The 19960-nt window shown below is 34.9% G+C and overlaps 1 protein-coding gene across 2 annotated transcripts in view; it reads left to right on the plus strand.

The window, feature by feature from the left end:
• Nucleotides 1-19960, plus strand: part of CDIN1 (CDAN1 interacting nuclease 1) — a 127684-nt gene that overhangs the window by 28283 nt on the left and 79441 nt on the right. For both annotated transcript variants that reach the window (XM_033063895.2, XM_033063894.1), the window contains exons 4-5: nucleotides 2402-2462; nucleotides 5363-5435. In XM_033063895.2, the coding sequence (XP_032919786.1) occupies nucleotides 2402-2462; nucleotides 5363-5435 (134 nt within the window). The remainder of the gene's footprint in view (nucleotides 1-2401; nucleotides 2463-5362; nucleotides 5436-19960) is intronic.

Genomic DNA, 19960 nt, shown 5'->3' on the forward strand with positions numbered 1-19960 from the left:
ATTAAATGTACTTCCACCAGAGTTATGTATTTAAAACTTAATCACAGCCTAATTATATCAGACACTTGTTTAGAATATCTATTGTGAAGTGTACTAGTTTGGGTGCTTGATTTTGTCTTTTTAGTAGTTGTATTCTGTAAAATTTGTACTGGATCACATCACACTTTTCCTAAGGTTGGTTCTTGTTTAGGAAGAATATTGGCTTAAAATTTTATTGTGCTAATAACATGCATATGCAGTGTTACTTTTAAATATTTTTCACTAGCACAGTTTCAGTGAAGCAGCCTGTGGTAATTGTAACTGCTGTGTAAGTAACCCTTTTCTTAGAGTATGTATAAATCACTAGTTCCAGCCTGAAACTTCAACCTGAAACATGGGAGAAAATTTTGCTTTATGCAAAACAGCAGTTGTATTGGTGTCAGTAGGGTTGTAGGTATGATTAAGTTTGTCTCACATCACGTAGGAGGATTTGGTCTCCTGTCTTCTTCTGTAGTCTGAAGTATGATAGCAGTACATAACTAATGCATTATGTATGAAGCTGTGTGATAGTGGTAGGGAAAATCATTCTTTATGCTATTTCTGAGTGTGTCATTTTGCAAGTGTATTTACATGGCTGAGTAAAATGCACGTTTTAAAATCAGAGATGTTCTGGTCAATAGTTAAAAAACTCATTTGAGTCCTGCTTTAATGGATTTACTGTGTATTATGTTTAGGAGGCTACAGAAGCAGACAACTTGAGTTAGAAGCCACTTTGAAATACTTCAGGCATAAATATGACAAACATGTCTTCTCCTCTGCTCTTCTGTAGCATCCACTTTACTGCTGTAAACCCAAGTCCAAGTGCTATGCTCCTTAGTATTTCTGCCAACATACAAGCAGATAATTGTGTTGTCATTGCTTTCGTAGGTCAGAAAGTACCAGGTTTTAAAGGTAGACATTTCCAATGGTCCCTTTTAGGAGCAAGTAAAATAGTTGAGCAGAGTAGTTTCTTTTGCTTGACTAAGACTCACTAGTCTGAATCTTAGGCAAATACAAAGTACAAGAAGGATCAGCAAGTTTTCAGAACAGTATTGCCATCAGCATATGAAACTTGTTAGTCTATAATGGAGTTTCCAGAAGCATTAGAAATATCTGACAGAAATTTACGTCATTGTTGCTGTAGTGTTGCTGTTCGATCATCTAGATCCATGTTTGAGAACATTAATCTCAAGTACGTTTTCCTAATTGTATATTTTGTGTATGATCTCTCATTTTCTTCTGTTATAAATTTTCGATGTTTAAGCATGTTTTTGGGGGATTTTTTATGTAGAACTGAAATAGGTTACAGCAACAAGCTTTTTTCATTTCCTTAATTCATTAAGCTTCAGAATAACTTGTAAGCAAAAAACACTCTATCTAACCTTATGTGCAGGGGTTTTATAAAGGTATGCCACCCATTCCACAGAAAAGTAAAATGATAAAGAATTTTAGTGTCTGTAACTAATGAGCAGACGAGTCTTCTGATGGATAGGTAATGATAGAACTGGAAAGGCTGTGGCCTTCTAATGATGTCAGTAATGATGTGCTATGCGGATACAGATAGGATAAACGAGCAGGTTCAAATGTTGGTAACTATTGTTCTTTTCCGCATGGCTGTGAAGCACAAAGTGGCTTCCAATGTCATAGCTCCTTCTCTCCAGCTTCTAAACACAGTTTTCAGGCTTTATTGAAATGTAAATATCAAGCAGTGAAAGTAACAGAAGTGAGGAAAGCGACATTGTGTGAAACGATGGTCAGAAACATCATTTTGTAATACCCTCGACCAGAAACATTAAACCATTGTCACTGATAGGGTAATGACTTTCTATCAACCTTTATTGAATCCTAAACATTTCTTGTTTTCTCTTTAGAATTTTAATTGTTAAGCTGATTTCACTAAAGTAAGCCTTTAGTATTTAAACTACTACCCAGACAACAAAATTTGGAATAAATTTGAGAATTTCTGGTTTTGTATGTAGTAGTGAATTGAGTGATATACAGTGCACCTTCATAATTGAAGGTCATGTGGAGCCAAAAATCTGTGAATAGTAGGGGTTTATTTGTCTATGATGCATCTTTAAGTAGTACAGATATAATTTATTTGTGTGTCATTAAACTGCATTTTTAAAATTTTCTTGATATATTGCATTTTTTACCTGTGACTTCACTGAGATGGATGTATTTTGCAGATGAATTGCATAGGAGACAACCCTGGAGAGTTAGCTTAAAATAGTTATTTTACTTACTTCTTAAAAGATTTGCTGTTAAATACTCTCTAATGGGGTGTTTTCCCCCAAATGAAAAAAGATTCACAAGGGATGCTGACATGTATAAACTGGCCTTTTCTTGCCACTGCAAAATTACCTGGCTTTGTCTTGTCTAGGTACCTGAATGGCGTGATGAAAAATGCAGCTGCCCCAGTATTACTGGACCTGGCCAATGAGGTAATCATCTTTCTTTTTTCTTTAATCTTCCAGTGTAAAACCTGAGGGGCATATCTATAGTGACTTTAGTGAGAAATGTAATTAACCTAAAAAAATGGTTTCAAGGCACATTAGACATTTAAAATGGTTCCCCAGTCTGTTAGTACTTAAAATAATTAGACAAAAAGCCACATTTATTAATAAATCAGTTCATGTAATTAGTCTTTTAACTTGAAGGCAAATGTGTAGGATACCCTGCATTTGTATTTTGCTGAAAATTTCAGACAGTCTGCAGGTCTTTAATGCATAAACTTATAAAAAAATTTCACGTTGATCAAATGGAGTTGTATCAGTTTGATTGCTTGTCTTTAATAACAAAACCCATCTAAGTTATTACTATTTTTTAGTGATAGGATGGTTTAAAACAGATAATTTTCCTGATTCCATTTATTTCTTTTCATATGGATTAGAGGATGGCTAAGGAAAACTGCTTAAGATAAAGCACTTAAGCAGAATAAATTCCTCAGTGTATGAAAAGTTCTGTACAGATGCCATTAAAGTCTTCACAAATTTATTGATGCTGTTTATTAACTAGAATATGAATTTGCCTTGTTATACAAGATGTTATTTGCATTAAAAACTACTATCTTAGCACGAGCTTAAAGAGAGGTTAAAAGTTTGAATGAGTGGCAAAGAGTTTCCTAGGAAAAAAAATGTATGAAATACCTGTTTTTAAACTCTAAAATATTTATTTACCATAATAGTAACAATACAATAGCTGATACTCCCTGGAACTGCTTATGCAATCCTCAAAGGGATAGAATGAAATGTACGCTGTTTTGTGTTGCATTTTAATAGAAAATGTAAGAAGGAACCAGAAAATGAGTGTTTACATTAAAAATGATATGGCACTATGAGCATTAAGTGTAGCAATAGCAGCAAGTTCTACATGTTACATTAGTAAAAAAGAATGGTTTTTCTCTCATGTACATTGCTGAAGCCAGCAAATGAGCGATTACCTATCAATTACTGGAAGATTTTAATGGTCTGTGAAGTGTCTGTGTAACCTGATCGTACAGTTAGCATAGAATCAAGGATTTATTTCATATTAGTGGTAATGTGTAGCTTTTTACCATCTCTGGAAAAGACAAGTCTTGAAGTACTTTGTACTTTACATAAATAAGTAAAATCTTAAGAATTTGGGTAAACATCCCAATGGATGATGTATTGCTCCCATATTATATGGGAACTGTCATAAAAATATTTCAAGCACAGAGTAATATATCTGTTACTGGTTCTTTGTATATTTTTCCCATTGATTTAGAGATGATGCATAAAATTTCTGACTCCGGTGAGCATATCTTTGTTTATATTTCACTAATGCATTTTTGCAATTCAGATCAAAGATATCTGCAGTTCAGAAATAAATAAAAATTAAATCTAAGAGAAAAGGGAGATACATAAAGAACTTACCTGCTTCTGGTTTTGTAGTAGCAGGTATATCAGAAAGGCAATGCATTTTGTGACTGCCACCTAATGCATTAGGGAAACATGGCAATAACCAGCCCCAGATTACTGCTTCCAAACAATCAAGCTGCCATTTTTATATGATAGTTAATATTTAAATGACATACTCTTGCATCTGCTGACAATTGATGTAATGGTAATACTTTATGAGTCAATATATATTTAATCAGTGGAAACTGTAAAAATTGATGAGAAATATATAACATAGCTGTATTACAGTATGTAGCAGCTCTGTTAAATAGAAAAAGCTCCATATTGTTATCTTTTGGGGATGTTTTTTGAGGGTTTATAAAGCTACTTCTAAATTTTTTTTTGAGGGAAATTATTTGCCAACTGTTTATATTGTGTATGTAGTACAAAAAGACTAAATGACAATAAAATTAGTCACTGTTCTCTTCATACAAATATTTTCAAGTGAGATTTGAAGCACTATGAATTTTACTTACATGCTAAATTCTGACATGAAGCATGATGGCCCTATTTCAAAGAAAGATGGACACATGATTAATATGAAAATTAGGGCGATGCAAGTACCTGAACTAATAAGGTAGTCCTTATTCAGGCTGGACTACCTTCAGTAATTTCACCATTTTTCATGTGTCAGCTCTGATGTGGGTTACTGGAAATAAGCAGCTCCATGGAAAGCATTTCTTTCTACTTGGGGAATTTAAGGCCATCCAAGTATATGCATATTTGCAAAAATATATATGCACAAATGGAGTAGTCTTTTTTTGTGTAGTTACTAAATCAAGATAAAATTTTTGCACTAATAGTGAACTTGAAAAGATGTCAAGAAAAATTCTCTGTGACTTTATGTGACCAAGGTTTGCTCTCTCATAGTTAAAATAATGATTCACTAAAGTGGTATTTTAATGGTATCTAAAAAGCTATTGTTATTTCAGGAGCAACTAGATTATACATTTTTCATGCATATAAAAAAAGGTGAAATGAAGGAATAACTTTGTTTAAAATCAAAATATAAATTCTAAAGTAATTTTGACTAAGCCCAACACATCTGCTGGTGATACTGATGCTAAGGATATGTGGTATAACTTGAGGGGTACCACATGAATGAGGATTCATAGCAAAGGATCACCACCTCTTTTCCTTGATGGATAACCTTATAAAAGGTTTCACTGTCATCTTTTACAAAGGGTGGTTCAGATGCAAAATGTACAAACATAATAAACAGGATTTTATGTTATCTACTTTATTTGGATTTTCACTGGCACTGTGCTGTTTGGTGCAAATAGTTGAGTTTGATAATTGGATAAAGGTCCCATTTCCTCTATTTTGCTCTTTATTTTAATCTACAAGTAGATTACAGTTCTGACAAGTGTGCATCTAAATGCATTTACCTCCTGAAATTCTGTTTTTGTTTTTGTTGGGCTAAGGTGGACTTTGCCCCATCATTGATGGCTCGTATTGTGTTGGAAAGGTTTCTACAAGAAAAAGAGCAAGCCATCCGTAAGTATCTTAGCTGGTTTTTTTTTAATTTTTTTTGTATATTTTTTGTTTCCACTTTTCTTCTGACAGCAATAGAAAAATAGTTACCACAATGTTGGAAGTGAGATAACAAGGGTAGCATTTTAAGTTTGATATCTTCCACAGTTAATGACAGTTAAACTGTATGTAAGAAGATCAGCCACAATTTTATAGTATTTAAATGAATCTTTTTCCTCTTAGATTTCCAGAGTATCTGTTCTTCCAGTAAAATAAAGGGTATGGGGCCCATAACACATACATATCTCTAAAATTCTGTATTTTAAAAGTCAGTAATTACTGTCAGTAATTCTTAAAATAAACCTAAGCCACTTTTCATTTTATAACATTGCAGAAATGTTGCTAGTATATACAGAAGTGCATGTAACTGATCTCAGTACAAGAAAATAAAAAAAAATTGAATGAAAGGGAAGAAAAGAATAGAGCTACAGGAGGAGGTTCAAGCCTAAATTAATTTGCCACTGAAAAAATACATTTTGTTATTTTCTCTGTGTCAACTGCATGATTAAAACCGGCTGTTAAGTGAGCTCTGGGGATGTGCTCGTAAAAGATTTATGAGTAATATTCAATGTGATATTCAAAGTGAGTCATGAATATCAGGGTAATTGCTCTCAGTGCTGGCTCTTTTACTAGGCAGGAGTTTGTCAACTGCCCCATAAATATTTGCCTAGTCTCATGTAAAAAAGACAATTTCATCTTCTGCATTTTTATTACCTAGTGTAATGTTTACCTTTGGAGCTTGACTATGGCAGAATAGGTAAAAAGCTTCAGAATATGCTTTATGTGTATAATCTTCTCTTTTTGAAAGCAAAAGATAATACCTACTAAAATATCATGCAGTAGCATATGGTGGATTTTGTCAGGGATTTTTCCTTTGGTTTTCTTTCAATCTGCACAGTTACCAGTGACTGGTGGCCCAGTTACCTTCTGAAGGTTTCATTTGAATGAATTAAGTACTTCCCCTAAAAATTCAATATCATTTCAATAGATGTAGCCTCTAAAGTAACCTGCAGTGATGCTTCATGAGCAAATCACATGATGTCAGAATGGTATGGTTTCGATTTAATCAAGAAAGAGATTAAAGTGGATGTGTGTTATTTTCAACTTCGCTGCAGCACCACCATTTGTCAAAGTCAACCTTCTGATTGCTTTGGACCTACTGCTATCCAGGTCTTGTCAAAATAGTAGTCTGCACAATCTGAAGCAGGTAGGCTGGCCAATGGAGAGCAGTACAAGTACAGTAAAGCAAAATTAATCATAAAATTTTCTGATTATTAATTTATCTTTATAATGATGACATATCTTGAGTAATTTTCTTTTTGTTTTGCAGTCTTATACTGTACAGTCAAACAGAATATAATTTTTGTGCTGTACACCAGATTTCATACTACTGTGTTGCTAGAATTAGGTATCTTGAGTGAGTATGCCAGAGAGGGGCACAAGCATATTTAGAATCCTGTTTAGAAAGAGGCATTCCGAGAATGTGGTTACTGGGGATAAGATACAAATTGTTTATATAGTGCTGTGTTCTTGAATTACACTTTAATTCGGTATAATGAAATAAATCCTTATTTTGGAGTGGTTTTAGATTTCTGCTTAACTCAGTGACAGTTTTGTTGTGATCTATTGTGAGGATTTTTTTTCTAAAGTGAATTTGCAACACTTGATTGGAGGGTGGATTTTACTGTATAAAACATGTTTAAATCGCTATTAGTTATATGGCTGTTTGTTACATGTTATGTAATCTAAATGTGGAATGATGAAAAATCTTTCATGGTGATCAAAACTGCGAAGAATCAGTTTTAGCATTGGCTTTTAGTTGTACGGCATAAAAATATTCTGTCCTTCATAGTACATTTTATTTTTTAATTTTCATTAAAAGATACATGCCTTGTGTTGTACATTATATGTGTGGGTGTGGCTGGGGAATTGCGGTGTTGTTACAATACTGTGGAGTTGCTAAACTCGTTTTACAGAATGAGCTGTGAGATACTCAGGCTTCTATTCTGACACTCTCTTCCCCTCGCAGCAGCGACCTGGCTGGCCTTCGGCAATGAGATTCAATGCACATGGCTCCGCAGTCAAATCATCAAATTTCCCTGTGTGTATATTAGAGTTTTGTAATGTGTTTCCATTATGAAACAATGCGGGGATAATTGTCTTTGGTAGCAATTAGCTAACAGGTTTGTTCAGTGCTATTGGCAGAGGCATCCATCATCCCCTCCCTGACCACACTTTTTTGTCTACTGTGGACTATGGAGATCAATAGAATTCTGTATAGTGGAAATCACCCCAGCTTTAATGAGCTGCAAGTCTCAGTCAGTCTTGGTTTTGTATTTTTAATTTTTTCCCTTTAAAACTGAAAAAAGCTTTCCCACAGGGAGAGGAAAGTACTGTAGCTGTACTATTACTTTCACTAATCAATTCATAGTTCTAAATTGTTTTGCTTCTACAAAAATGTATGGATGAGAGGAATGAGAAGAAACACGCAGCTTATTGCTCCAGCAATGCTCCATTCTAGTAAAGCAGGTCTTTATTAAAATATAATAGTGCAATATTATAAAAATTAACTTTGACTCTCTTGTATTAAGAATTTAAACTATAGAATTACACAGTGCGAAGAATTAAAAGACCTCATGTAAAACAAATAGTATTTTAAAAATATGCACAAGCACTTTACAGTAATCTATTTAGAATAAAGTGTGTTTTGACTTCCCTTTTAAACACAGCATATTGTATCAGGTCAAAGTTGTTTATAGTATGTGTGTCTTATAAGTGGAAGTTTTTGGGATGGAGCTTCTTGTTTCTAAATAATCAATTACTAGAAGAGTAAATCTGAGGTCTAAGGAATATGGGAGCAGAATTATCACTAAGACGGAATGTTTTCATTTCTATTTGCAAAAGGAAAAAATATATTTTTATAGAAAGAAATCAATACTAATGATGGAAAGGTTTTCTACAAGATGACTTGTACTACTAGGAAAGGAGCTTGACGTTATAAAATTTAGCGTAAATAACAGTATAATACCTTTAATAATTCTTTTAAATTAAATGTGGAAAGTAGATTTTAATTCTGCCCAGGTAGTTTAAGTAGGGTGGGAATTCAGTAGAGTGCAAAGTTTCACACCTTGTAGCCTAGTCTTCTTCCATTCCAAAAAACAGACTTCTTGATTTGATAGTCTTTTATTTTTCATTTTCCAGTAACTTTCATGTTGAGGTAGAGGTTACTATATCACACCAAATATGCCCTATCCACTATATCACATCAAATTCCATATTTATACGGTATATTGTTGTTGCAATCAAGAACAATCTTGAGTTCTCTTAGTTTTCTTATACATGAAGTAATACAGCTTAGAATTTACCTCTATACTGCTCATTTTAAGTGTATCAAAAGGCAATTATGCTGTAATAGTCACCATTCCATATGTTGTAAATGAAAAGTTCACAGTTTCTGTGAACAAAATGCATCCTTCTAGTGTTTTCACTATTTGGGTGTGTGCAGGAGGGCCTGATGTGCCAATTTTCAGTTTGTGACCAACTTCAATTTCTTTTGGGATGCTGTACAATATGAAGAATGTGCTCAATGTACTCTATGTATCTTTTGACTTTATCAAGTTCAAAACATGTAATCCAACCAAGCACTATAATAATTCTTTTCCCTATTACCTTACTAGAGCTCTCGGATTATTCTATCAATGTATGGAAGATTAACTCCAAACAAAACTCTGGGGCCAAGGAGAGGTGGTGCCTTACATAAGCATAATGAAACCCTGTAAATGTGACATCACATATTATAGTTATCTCTGTATCCTAAAAAGAAAAATAAAGTCAATGATGTTAAAATAGATAAATTCTGTACTTAGAATGTCTTAAAAGGTTAAGACATTGAATTCCAGGTGTTGAATTCCGTGGTGCAAAAGAGTATTCTAGTTATGGTCTAATAAATGCTAAGTAATGGGGATAATGCCTTCTCTCAATCTATTTGCTCTGCTTCTTTTCATAAAGCCCAAGTTGCTGTTGTCCATCTTCTCTGCCACAAAACAGTGCTGGCTCATATTCAGTTTGCTACCCTACCAGGGCCCCCAAGTTCTTTTCTGCAAAACTGCTCCCCAGCCAATCCATCTCAGCTTGCATTGTTGCTGGGATTCCTCCTTCCTAAGTACAGAACTGCGCATTGACCCTTACTAAATTTCATGAGATTCCTGCTGGCCCATCCTTTAGCCTGTCTAGGTCCATCTGAATGCCAGCCTTGCCTCCTTATTGGTTGTCTTTTGCATCCTCCAGGTCATTGTTGAAGATGGTAAACAGGAACTGCAATTGATGATAGATTGATGGTAGTTGCTACCTTCACGATTATAAGCCGCACCATTTTGACTAAAATTTTGGTCCAAACCCAAAGTGCGGTTTATAATCAGGTGCAGCTTATATACGGACAAAGAATGAAAAGTTGCTGTTTCAGTTTGGAGGACAGGTGTCTGCTGAGAAAGGCAGGAGCTTCTCTTTGAAATGGAGAATGTAAACCCCCTCCCTCCAAATTATTATAATTTTGAAATCAAGGGGCTTTCAGGCAAAAATATGGGAATTAGCAATAACAGTTCTTTACTAAGGAAATTAAAATAGAAATACAGTACCACAAAGAAACAAACTCCAAACCCTGACAAAGTCAGAGTACAACCTGACACCCCATCAGGCAGGGTGTTGGTAGCAGTCCCATTCCATGGTGGCTGCATCCTCCTGCAGTGACAGATGTGATTCAGTTGAAGCAGTGCTCCTGTGGAAGGTGCGGTTTCCCTTCCGAGGTCCAGTGGTGATGTGGAGAAATCCGGTTTTCCTCTGGAGTCCAGTGGAAAAAGGGGCTCCCTTAGTGTCCCAAAACCTCTATTTTTATCTTGGTAAGAAATGTTGGGCTCTTCCCCCTGGCTGGAGCAACTTCCAATGGGATGAAGTAATTTTATCAGTCACAGTGGGACTCAATGGCCATTAGCAGAAAATGACTGGCTGGAGGAAGGATGGGTTGTGAAAAGATAAAGAACAATGCCCAACCTGGTTTCAATGTATGGCCCATTAGCAGAATATCTCCCACAGAGATAAGGATCACTGCCCCCACCCTCAACAGATGGTGATAGAATAGATACCTTTTATCACACTCTGTGTTGTAATGTGCGGCTTATAATCAGGTGCGGCTTATATACGGACAAAGAATGAAAAGTTGCTGATACCCAGAAGTGCGGCTTATAATTGGTGCGGCTTATAATCGTGAAATTTCTGTACATGGCAAGGAAGAAGGACAGAATCTTACCTTTTCTACTCTCTTTTTACACTTTGATAATAGTGTAAAATGCAATCTCAAACTGTTTCTATATGACTATCTGTTGTGGATTATTAGCATGTATATAAGGTCAGAATACCCTTCCATGTTCCTCTACTTTTCTTAAATAAACAACTTGAAAAGTAAAACCAATATCATCAGGCTTTCTACATTCAGTTCTTGATAAAATGTTAAAAAGAAACAGCTAGATGCCTTTTATATGCTGAAACATATAAAGTGTTGAGCAGTTGTGCCAAGCAGTGCTGGTGTCTGTTGAAATACGTCTATAGTCCACTTTACCAGTGAAGATAGCAGGAAAGAAGTGGAAAACAGTTCTGAAACAAGCATTCTGCAGCATTACAAACTGCACAGTAGAGATAAAACTATTGCTGAATTTCAAAAACTATTTTTAGTAAAAGGAGATTTAAAGCTGTGACTTCAAAATTGTCAAGTGTATCCATGCAGCATACATAACATCATCAGTCTACCCTGAGCACTGCCCACCCAAAAGATCAGCTCACCCAAAAATACATACATAGCTTTTTTAAGTTATTTTTAACTCTGAAGAAGCTCTTTTGCAATAATCTCAAATTGTTTAAATCTCCAGGAATTAAAATATACATTTGATTAAGTCTTATTTCATATTTTTCCTTACTACACTGTGTTTTCTACCAGAGATGCATATAGTGGTAGGAATGTGCTTCATCTTCCAGAAGTGTATTACCATTGACTAATTATCAGAGTGAGCTAATGCAGAATCCGTGGAAGCAAGGATTTGGTTTCAGGTGTGTAACCTGGAGTTATGTTAAAATATAGCACATTTAAGAGAATTTGCGAAGTGCCTAACAAATCTAGACATTCAACAAGGCTGATCACTAGTCTTTTAAACTGTGAAAATGTTGATTGCAATATATTGCTGGTTGTAAAAACAATCTTGAATATAACACTATCTTCACTTTTATGTCTGTTGGATTTGCAAAAACTTAAGTTGCAGTAGGTTGCTTTCTAGTAAAAATTACAAGTACTCAGTAGATCTTGACAATGTTCTGCTGTACTTTTTGTATGTGTTTCTCCACATGAACAGAATTTTGTTCATGCCAACTAGTATCAGAAAGCAAGAGCGTTTTATGTAAGAATCTTTTGCTGGGTGGCTTCTGGCTGTGGTCTTTTAAGTTTGCATTCTGTTAACTGACTGTTCCAAAAGATAAAATCACATTAATTACACATTCTTTGTATTTGCACACATATTATTGACACATAGACTTGAGAAAGTCTCATTTTTAGTACTGACTAATGATAGTGTTTCTAAACAAGCATTTGAAGTTGTTCTTAGTTTTTTACTTTCTCCGTCTTCCTGTCTTTGATTTCTTACTGAGGAGGCAGAATATTTGCACAAAGGCATGGAGAGGAAGTATACCAGATGTTTAAGCTGTCCTCTCAGAAGCAGAAGTTCTTTCTCCGGAAAAAACCAAAAGTTTTAGGTATCTCTTTATTGTTTATCTCTTGCTTGACTGGATGAAGCATCTGTATTCCTTTGGTTGCATTGGTGAGAAGGGAAAGCAGTAGGACAGGGACAGCTCTTAAAGCTGAAGCTTTTACTCTTGAAGCAGTAAAAACAATTTCTACATCTATAAAACAATAAATGGTCTTCTACATTTATGTCCAGAATGGATTCTGCCTCTGAGATTGCTTTACACATCCTTATTTTTTTTTTAAATATTTCACCTGTTCTCGTTTTATGAATAGGGAACTATATTATTTCTCACCGTTAGACTGACTGTTAACAACCTGCTTTTTTCATTTGCTCTGTAATAGTCTTGTCATGTGGGAATGCTGTTAAAGAACAGGTCTCATGCAGATATTCAAATCAAATTTCTTTTACAGAGAAAATTGGCAACTGAATTAAAACTATTTTTGAAGAATCTGGAGAGTGATTCTAGAAACTCTAAATTGGATACACACAAGCACCTTATTTTCACCAGAGCAATAGAAACAGGAGGAGGAGTCTACAATGCAAAAGAATGGTTTTCATGTCACCAGTTTTACTGTATATTTTCAGCATGAATACTAACAATAATGTCATGAAACACCCCTAGTCTGTCTTTTTTTTATTTGGGAAAATGTTCTTTTTTTTCTGCTTACTCTGGTCAGCATGCAAAGCTGAATTGAATGATGCTTACATGACCAAGTTTCTAACTATTACATAGCACCTTCTTGATGTTCTTGAAATACTGGCTTATTCAGTGGCCATGGCTGAGTTTTGGTCCAAATTCTATTCCCAGTTTACAAATGAAATATTTGAACCATGAGCAGGTTAATTAACTTGGTTACAGTTTTTTGAAAGTTTGTATCAAAGCAAAGACCAAGATTCAATCTTAAAATTGACAGGCATGGATTTATGAGGGCTAGAAAATCTGAATCAACACATGCTCATTTCTTGCTTCCTCTTCAAGCTGGAAAGGGAAAAAATGGATGAACGCAGAATGAAAGGCAATTTTTCTTTTTAACCTCTGTAAGGCTATTGTCCACTTTTTCAGGGAAAATTCAGCTTTTCCATAACACTGAGCAAGGTTCAGTCTTTCCATTTTGTATAAATGTCTGATGAATGCAACCTCAGTAGTGCACTGATAAATTGATGCTGGAGAGAATTTTTCTTGAGACAGTGTTGCTAAGAAAAGCTGTTTGCCTTCAAATCCAAAACGTTTCCTTTCTTTGGAATCTTCCAACTTCTCTTTCTAGAATATGTTAGAGCAAGCCTATGTCTAAGTAGGCAGAGAACGGGGTTGGAGTTGAGTATTGCACATTGGTGAGCTCCTTGAGCAATGTCACCCTAGTTTTAAGATCATGGCCATCAACTAAATTAAATTGGTTCTGTTTGTAGAATTGCATATCTTCGAACTCATGGAGGAAAACATTCTTCAGCGAGAGATGTGTTACTTCCATAACAGAGTCAATAAAATCTGTAAATTACAGCTTCAGCCTTAGTTTGTCAATAGCAGTGGGAATGGACCTTGCTGTCTTCTCTAAAAATGCCTTACATTGCAAATAATTCAATTTGAACTTTTCTTCAGACCTTCCCCTAGTATATATGCAGCACTGTGCTGAAACATGAGTATTAAATCCCTGGAACATCTTGCTATCAGTTTTAGCTCAAATAACTACAGTTCATGTTGTAGGTCCTAAAAAAGCAATGCATGACTTAACTTTGTTCTACTTTAGAATTGACTCTGCTTGAGAAAAAAAGCATAAAAATAAAAAGGGTGCCAAATGCAGTGTACCTGAAGGGTGTTACTAAAACCTCAGTTAAAAAGCTGACTATTCAACAAAATACAGGAGTAGTCATCTGAAAGAGTGATCCAAGTATTTGACATCTTCAGGACTCTCTTATGACAATGAAAAACACCAAAGAAAACAGTAAAAAGCATTTGAAAAAGATATTTAAAACCTAATGAAAATTAATTTGCTGAAGGCTGATGTTAGGATTTTTTTTTCCCGTGGAGGATCCATGACCCTGAAAGCTCTCTTTAGGTTGTATGTCCTAGTCTTTCAGTTAAAATAAAACAAACTCCTATTTCCTTTTCGTTTTGGGTCTCCTTAATCCAAAAAATATAGACCCTTCAAGCAATAAAATTACCTAAGTTTAATTGCTTCTTTGACTAGGGAGTTTGGGAACCATTATCTGAAAATGAGAAGAAAGTAAGTAGGTCAACAAAGTATGATGCTGCCAGCTGAGATCTCTTCTGATTTTTAAAGGAATAGTTTAGGTGGTTTAGACTATGCAAAAAATACTTTTAGGCAGAACCTTTAGGCAGAAGAGGAAGACGTGTCATCCCAGCTTTACTCAGTCACTTTGTTTTGGGGTTGCAGCACAGTCAGCACTGCTCTCTGATGCCTTTGAGACTTACTCAGCTGACCAGAAAAACTCTGGACTCCTTCTGCAGTAAGCTGCAACTGTGAAAGGGTGATGTTGATGGGCTAAGGAGAGTTCACTGGAGGGCCACTGGAATGGTAAAGGGGATGGAGCACCTCGCCTGTGGGAAAAGGCTGTAGGAACTGGGGATTATTCAGCTGGGACAAGAGATGGTTTCACAAGGAAAGAGCAGCCTACTGGTATTTATGAGGATGTTATTAGGAAGATAAGTTCAGGCTGTTGATAGTAGTGATGTGGTGGTAAGATTAGAAATAGGTATAAATTAAAACATGTCATGTATGCAAGTTAACAATATTTAGTAACTTTTGTAGTGCATAAAATTTATGTGTTCTGCTTTTTGTTTTGTTGAGGTAGGTGTTCAATACTTAAAAAAAAATTTGGAGAGATTTTAAGCATGAAGGTTTTCTTGTATAATTGACTCTTGAACTTGTTTGGTAAGCCTTAAGATTATGCTGTAAAAATAATTCATAGTAATTGTTAATGAAGCAATTAATAATTGTTATTGAAACTGAATTGCATATGTATGACAAAAGAAAGAAGCAAGATCTAGAGGAATCTAATGTGATTATCTAGAGGAAAAGTCCTACAAGAGATTGAAATTGAACATAGCAACTGTAATTATCTAAAAGGAAGTCTATTACAGTATGATAAAACTGTCAAAATAATGATTGAGAGCTGTAACAAGTCATACAAAAGATCAATAAAGCTAATCTTACGTCATAGCTTGAGAATCTAGAAATTGTATTTTGACCTTAGTTCACAATAGAGCCATTCAAAACATATTTGATAAATGGGTTATAGTACTTTTTTTTAATTAAAAATTAAAATTGTTCCCTATTGTTTTCTCCAGTGAAGTAGGGAATATGTTTCCAGTCCACATGGTATGCATGTTATCTTGCTGATAGCTTACTCTTTTTAAGGAATTATTATTTGAATTTGATCTGTTCTTCATGTACACAAATTTTGCTTTTTTTCCATGCAATTTACTTTATTTTTCATACTATATATGAGCTATCCTCCATATGTTCTACAATATCTGGATGCCTTCCCGTTGTGTGTTAAGCTGCATGGCTACATCTTTTTTTCCTCTTCTTTTCTCTGAAGGAGAAAGTGTTTGGTTTAGAGGGTGTGGTGGCTTTGGCTGGAGTAGCATTAACCTTTTTCACAGTGGATGGTATGGGACTGTGTTTTGGGCTTGTGCTGAACACAGAGTTGATAATATATTTATTTTTTTATTGCTGAGCAGGGCTTAGACAGAGCCCAGGACTTTTCTGCTTCTTGTACTGTCCGGCTAGTGAGAAAACTGGGAGTGCATGGGAGGCTGGGGGGAGAAACAGCTGGGACAGGTGACCCCAACTGATGAAAAGAATATTCCAGATATATGACATCATGATCAGTAAAGTCAGAGGAAGAAGGAGGAAGAGGATACATTTGCAATGATGATATTTGTCTTCCCAAGTCGCTGTTACACATCATGGGTCCCTCCTCTCCAGGGGATTGATGAACACCTGCCTGCCCATGGGAAACAATGAATTATTTCTTTTTTTTTGCTTTCCCTGTTTTTCTCTTTTCGTATTAAACTGTCTTTATCTCGGCCTATGAGTTTTCTCACTTTTACCCTTCCAGTTCTCTTCCCTGATCCTGCTGGTGTGGTAGTGAATGAGCAGCTAGTCATGATAGGTTTCAAAAGACTCACTGACAGTGTGTTTCTTCCAACTCTGCCCTGCAGCAGGCACTTATCGATAACCTTTACCCATCTATATTTTGTATCCCAAAGAAATTCTTAAAATAAGTACTTGCTCTTGTTTCCTATCACTTCCAAAATGCTGATCTTTTTGTGAGAATTGCTTGGTTTTCTTTTTATTTTGAAAACTCAAAATGCTAAATATCTAGCATTTTTAAATCCTGTGACATCTTTGGCCCTGATGTTTTATGGTTATGACTTTCATAAATGTGTCTTTACATAGAAAAAAGGTTTAAATCTAAATACTTCAGAATACCTATGAATGTTTTGACACTCATCAGAAATGGTAAAGCAAGTGTTGTCTTTCTTGATATCCCTTTTTTTGGTGTCTTCTAAAATAAATGTTTCATTTCCAAAATTGTATATGTTTGTTTAGGCCACCACTGATTTTTTTCTTTCTTTGAACCCCTAGTTCTTCCAGTGTACATTTTTGAGATAGGAGGACAGAAATTAGTGTGGAAGTTCCAGGTGAGTCTAAACAGGAGTTATCCATTATGAAGAGTTTGTTAATATTTTCAAGTCCATTTCTTCTTATTCAGCCTGATTAAAGCCAGTTGTTAGGGAATGCACAAGCTTGTTTCAGCCAATTTAGAGACTAGTAAAATGTAAGAATAACTGACCTGTTTCTTCCACCGTGATTTGGGGATATTTTGGGTCTTGGATTCTAGTGTCTCTGAAGATATAACCACCAAGTGCGCCCCAGTTACTTCATCTTTCGAACAGTGGAATCCCATAATTCAGATTAAATTTACACTTGGAATTGCAGTCTCAAATATATCTTGGGAAATGCAACTCTGTCTTTTTTCTATTGTTGTTTTCTTTAGGAAAGCTACAAATAATTGAAAATTGAAGTAACAGAAAAAGCCTTTCTCAAATTCCCAAATCAAAATTCCATTTACTTTTCTGAAGAACTTTGTTCTTCCTGCTTCAGGGCTGGTTCTCTTTTTTGTGAGTGCATTGCCCTGCTGATCTCATGTGATGGAACTGTTTACTTGCATTGTTTCAAGATTTGCTTGACTTACATTTAATTTTGTTTCTTTTGAGATTAGTAAAACTATTCAGTAGACAGGATGAAGAAGCACACATTTCACTTAAAAAATCCTTTTTCTCAATCTGCTATTGAAGCATGTATTCATTTAGCCTTTTCTCTGAAATTTCTTTGCTTTTCTGCCCATAAATCAAATGAGAGCCTAGCCCGGAAAATACTTATGCAAGGCTGTCGTGTTTGACCAGAAGCTTGCAGCTGTGTAGAGCTGCAGCTTTTCAATAGTTGCCGGTTTACTCAGATTCATCATCAGGATTGTAACCTATGACATATTTGAATCCTCTGTATGGATCACTTAACTTTTGTTAGGTTCTTACAAAATATTTTAACAATTGATTTAGTAAGTGTCACACCACTGTTAACTTTTGTTGTGAGGAGATTGACACGTGTTTCTCTTGTTCAGAGTCTAACCCTTGACAGGGCTTTGGAATTTTTCTGTGCTTGTGTCTGTGTGACTAGTTTGTTAGCTACTACTAATGTACTTTAACAAAGATTTTATATGGCAATTCTTTTTCTTTAATTTTCATTTTTATGACGTGTCCTAAAATTGCAAGAGTCAGTGATGTTTCAATTTTTTGAAGTGGTATTGGTCATTCCTTAATGTACCACAATACCTTAAGTGCTTGTTAGAGTGATCATCAAAAACATAATGTAGTGGATATAGACTTTATTGTATAATTCCCTAATCACTGCTAACTTAACATATAATTGGCACTAATATTTACCCCCTTTCAAGTTTACTCTACAATTTCTTGGTGTGTTATTTCACAAAGTAGGTGGATAGCATAAATTAAAGATGAAATCCTTGCCTAGAGAAGCTTATTTTCCTATTAACGGAAAATCATTACACCTTAGTGAAAAATCATGTCCAAGATGTTTAACAATGTATGCCAATAGTGATTTGTAGATGCAAAAGAATTGCTATTGGCTTTGCATTCTCAGTGCCTTTTATTATGTTTGAATAACATGTTAGTTTATAAACTGTGGTAGAATGTTTTTAACGTCTTTATGAATTTATGAATTTTTTAACAAGTGGCTTTTCTGCAAAATGAGCTTTCTACTTTATCATCCAGTGATGATTGTGCTGAGTGAACTGTTGTAATTTGGCAGGTGTCCCGTGAGTTCTTGTCAGCTGGTAGAATTTTGGTGTGTAATAGAAGTAAAAGATTTGTTCCTTAAGAACAATTAAAGGAAACTGCTTACTGTGAAACTACCTATCTGTTTTTTTATTCCTGGCCCAGTATTGAGTGGCTGCTGTAACTTTTTTAACCTGGGAGAATGGCTGTGCAACCACTTGAAGGTAGCAGTTCACATGCAATAATGGGAGTAATAAATTTGTAATTGGAACAAAATAATATTTCAAAATTGTTTGCATATGATACTTAGAATAGCAGCTTTTGGAAAAACATGATAAAATATAAAGGAAAGATTTTTTTAAACACAATTTAAAGGAAACAAATTGTATAAAAGATAAGAATATTATATGTATTTTTGTCTATGGATAGTGTTGGTTTCATTTCCCTTTAATCCATTTTCTCTAATTATGTGAGTTTATTCTTCATACCTTACCCAATTTAGACACTCTTAAGGCCTACTTCTAATTTTATCAGACTTTCAAAAAAATTTATTTCCTTTAAAACACAATGCATTTCATTAGGAAAACTTAAATCACAAAAAATAAGAAAAAAAACCAGTGCATACAGATGGAAAAATAAATTAGTAGTAAACTGAATGTTAACCTGATAGTCATTAAATATGAGTTTTATTTGACCAAGATATTTTAAAATACTAAATTTCTGTCAATATATCAAACCTAATCATCGTCCCTTCCCCTCCAATTTCCAGCATTTCAGGATGTTCTCAGATGTTTGTTAGCATTTCTGATATCCCTATGCTTTGTATCATACATAGTTGCAGTGATAAGGATTTTGCCATTGCTTGTGCACCTAGTTTTGCTCTGTAGCTATATACAGGGGCAGAATGTGGGTCATAAATACTTTATTTTACTGTGCATTAGCATTGGAGGTGACATTAGCACTGGAGGTGACTAAGAAAATCACATTATCCAGTTGTGGTTAATTTTAGGATGTTTTGAATTGTCAAATCATTTGATGGAAAAAGCAGCTTTCAATATGTTAATAAATGCTGCAGAAAATTAGCTGATATTCTCTCTACTGTTTTTTAAATAGCAAAGTATTCTAACTTTTACCCAATCTCTGTGACATTCATCAGTTTGTCACTTAATGGTAAGGTTGATCAGAGCTGAATCTTATTTCTTGGAAAAAGAATGGCAAATCAGTTCATGGTATACTAAGTGCCTTTTTATTTTTGAATAATGAGATGGGAGCAGTTCATTAGCTACTGGAGGAAAAAAAAAGCCGGGTAAGCAGCGTTGTACCTGGCTTGACAAGTATACTAATTACTCTCCTTCATGTGGAGCTGAAGGCATATTCGGTTC

This window comes from Catharus ustulatus, chromosome 6, assembly GCF_009819885.2.
Source record: "Catharus ustulatus isolate bCatUst1 chromosome 6, bCatUst1.pri.v2, whole genome shotgun sequence".
NCBI classification, from domain to species: Eukaryota; Metazoa; Chordata; class Aves; order Passeriformes; family Turdidae; genus Catharus; species Catharus ustulatus.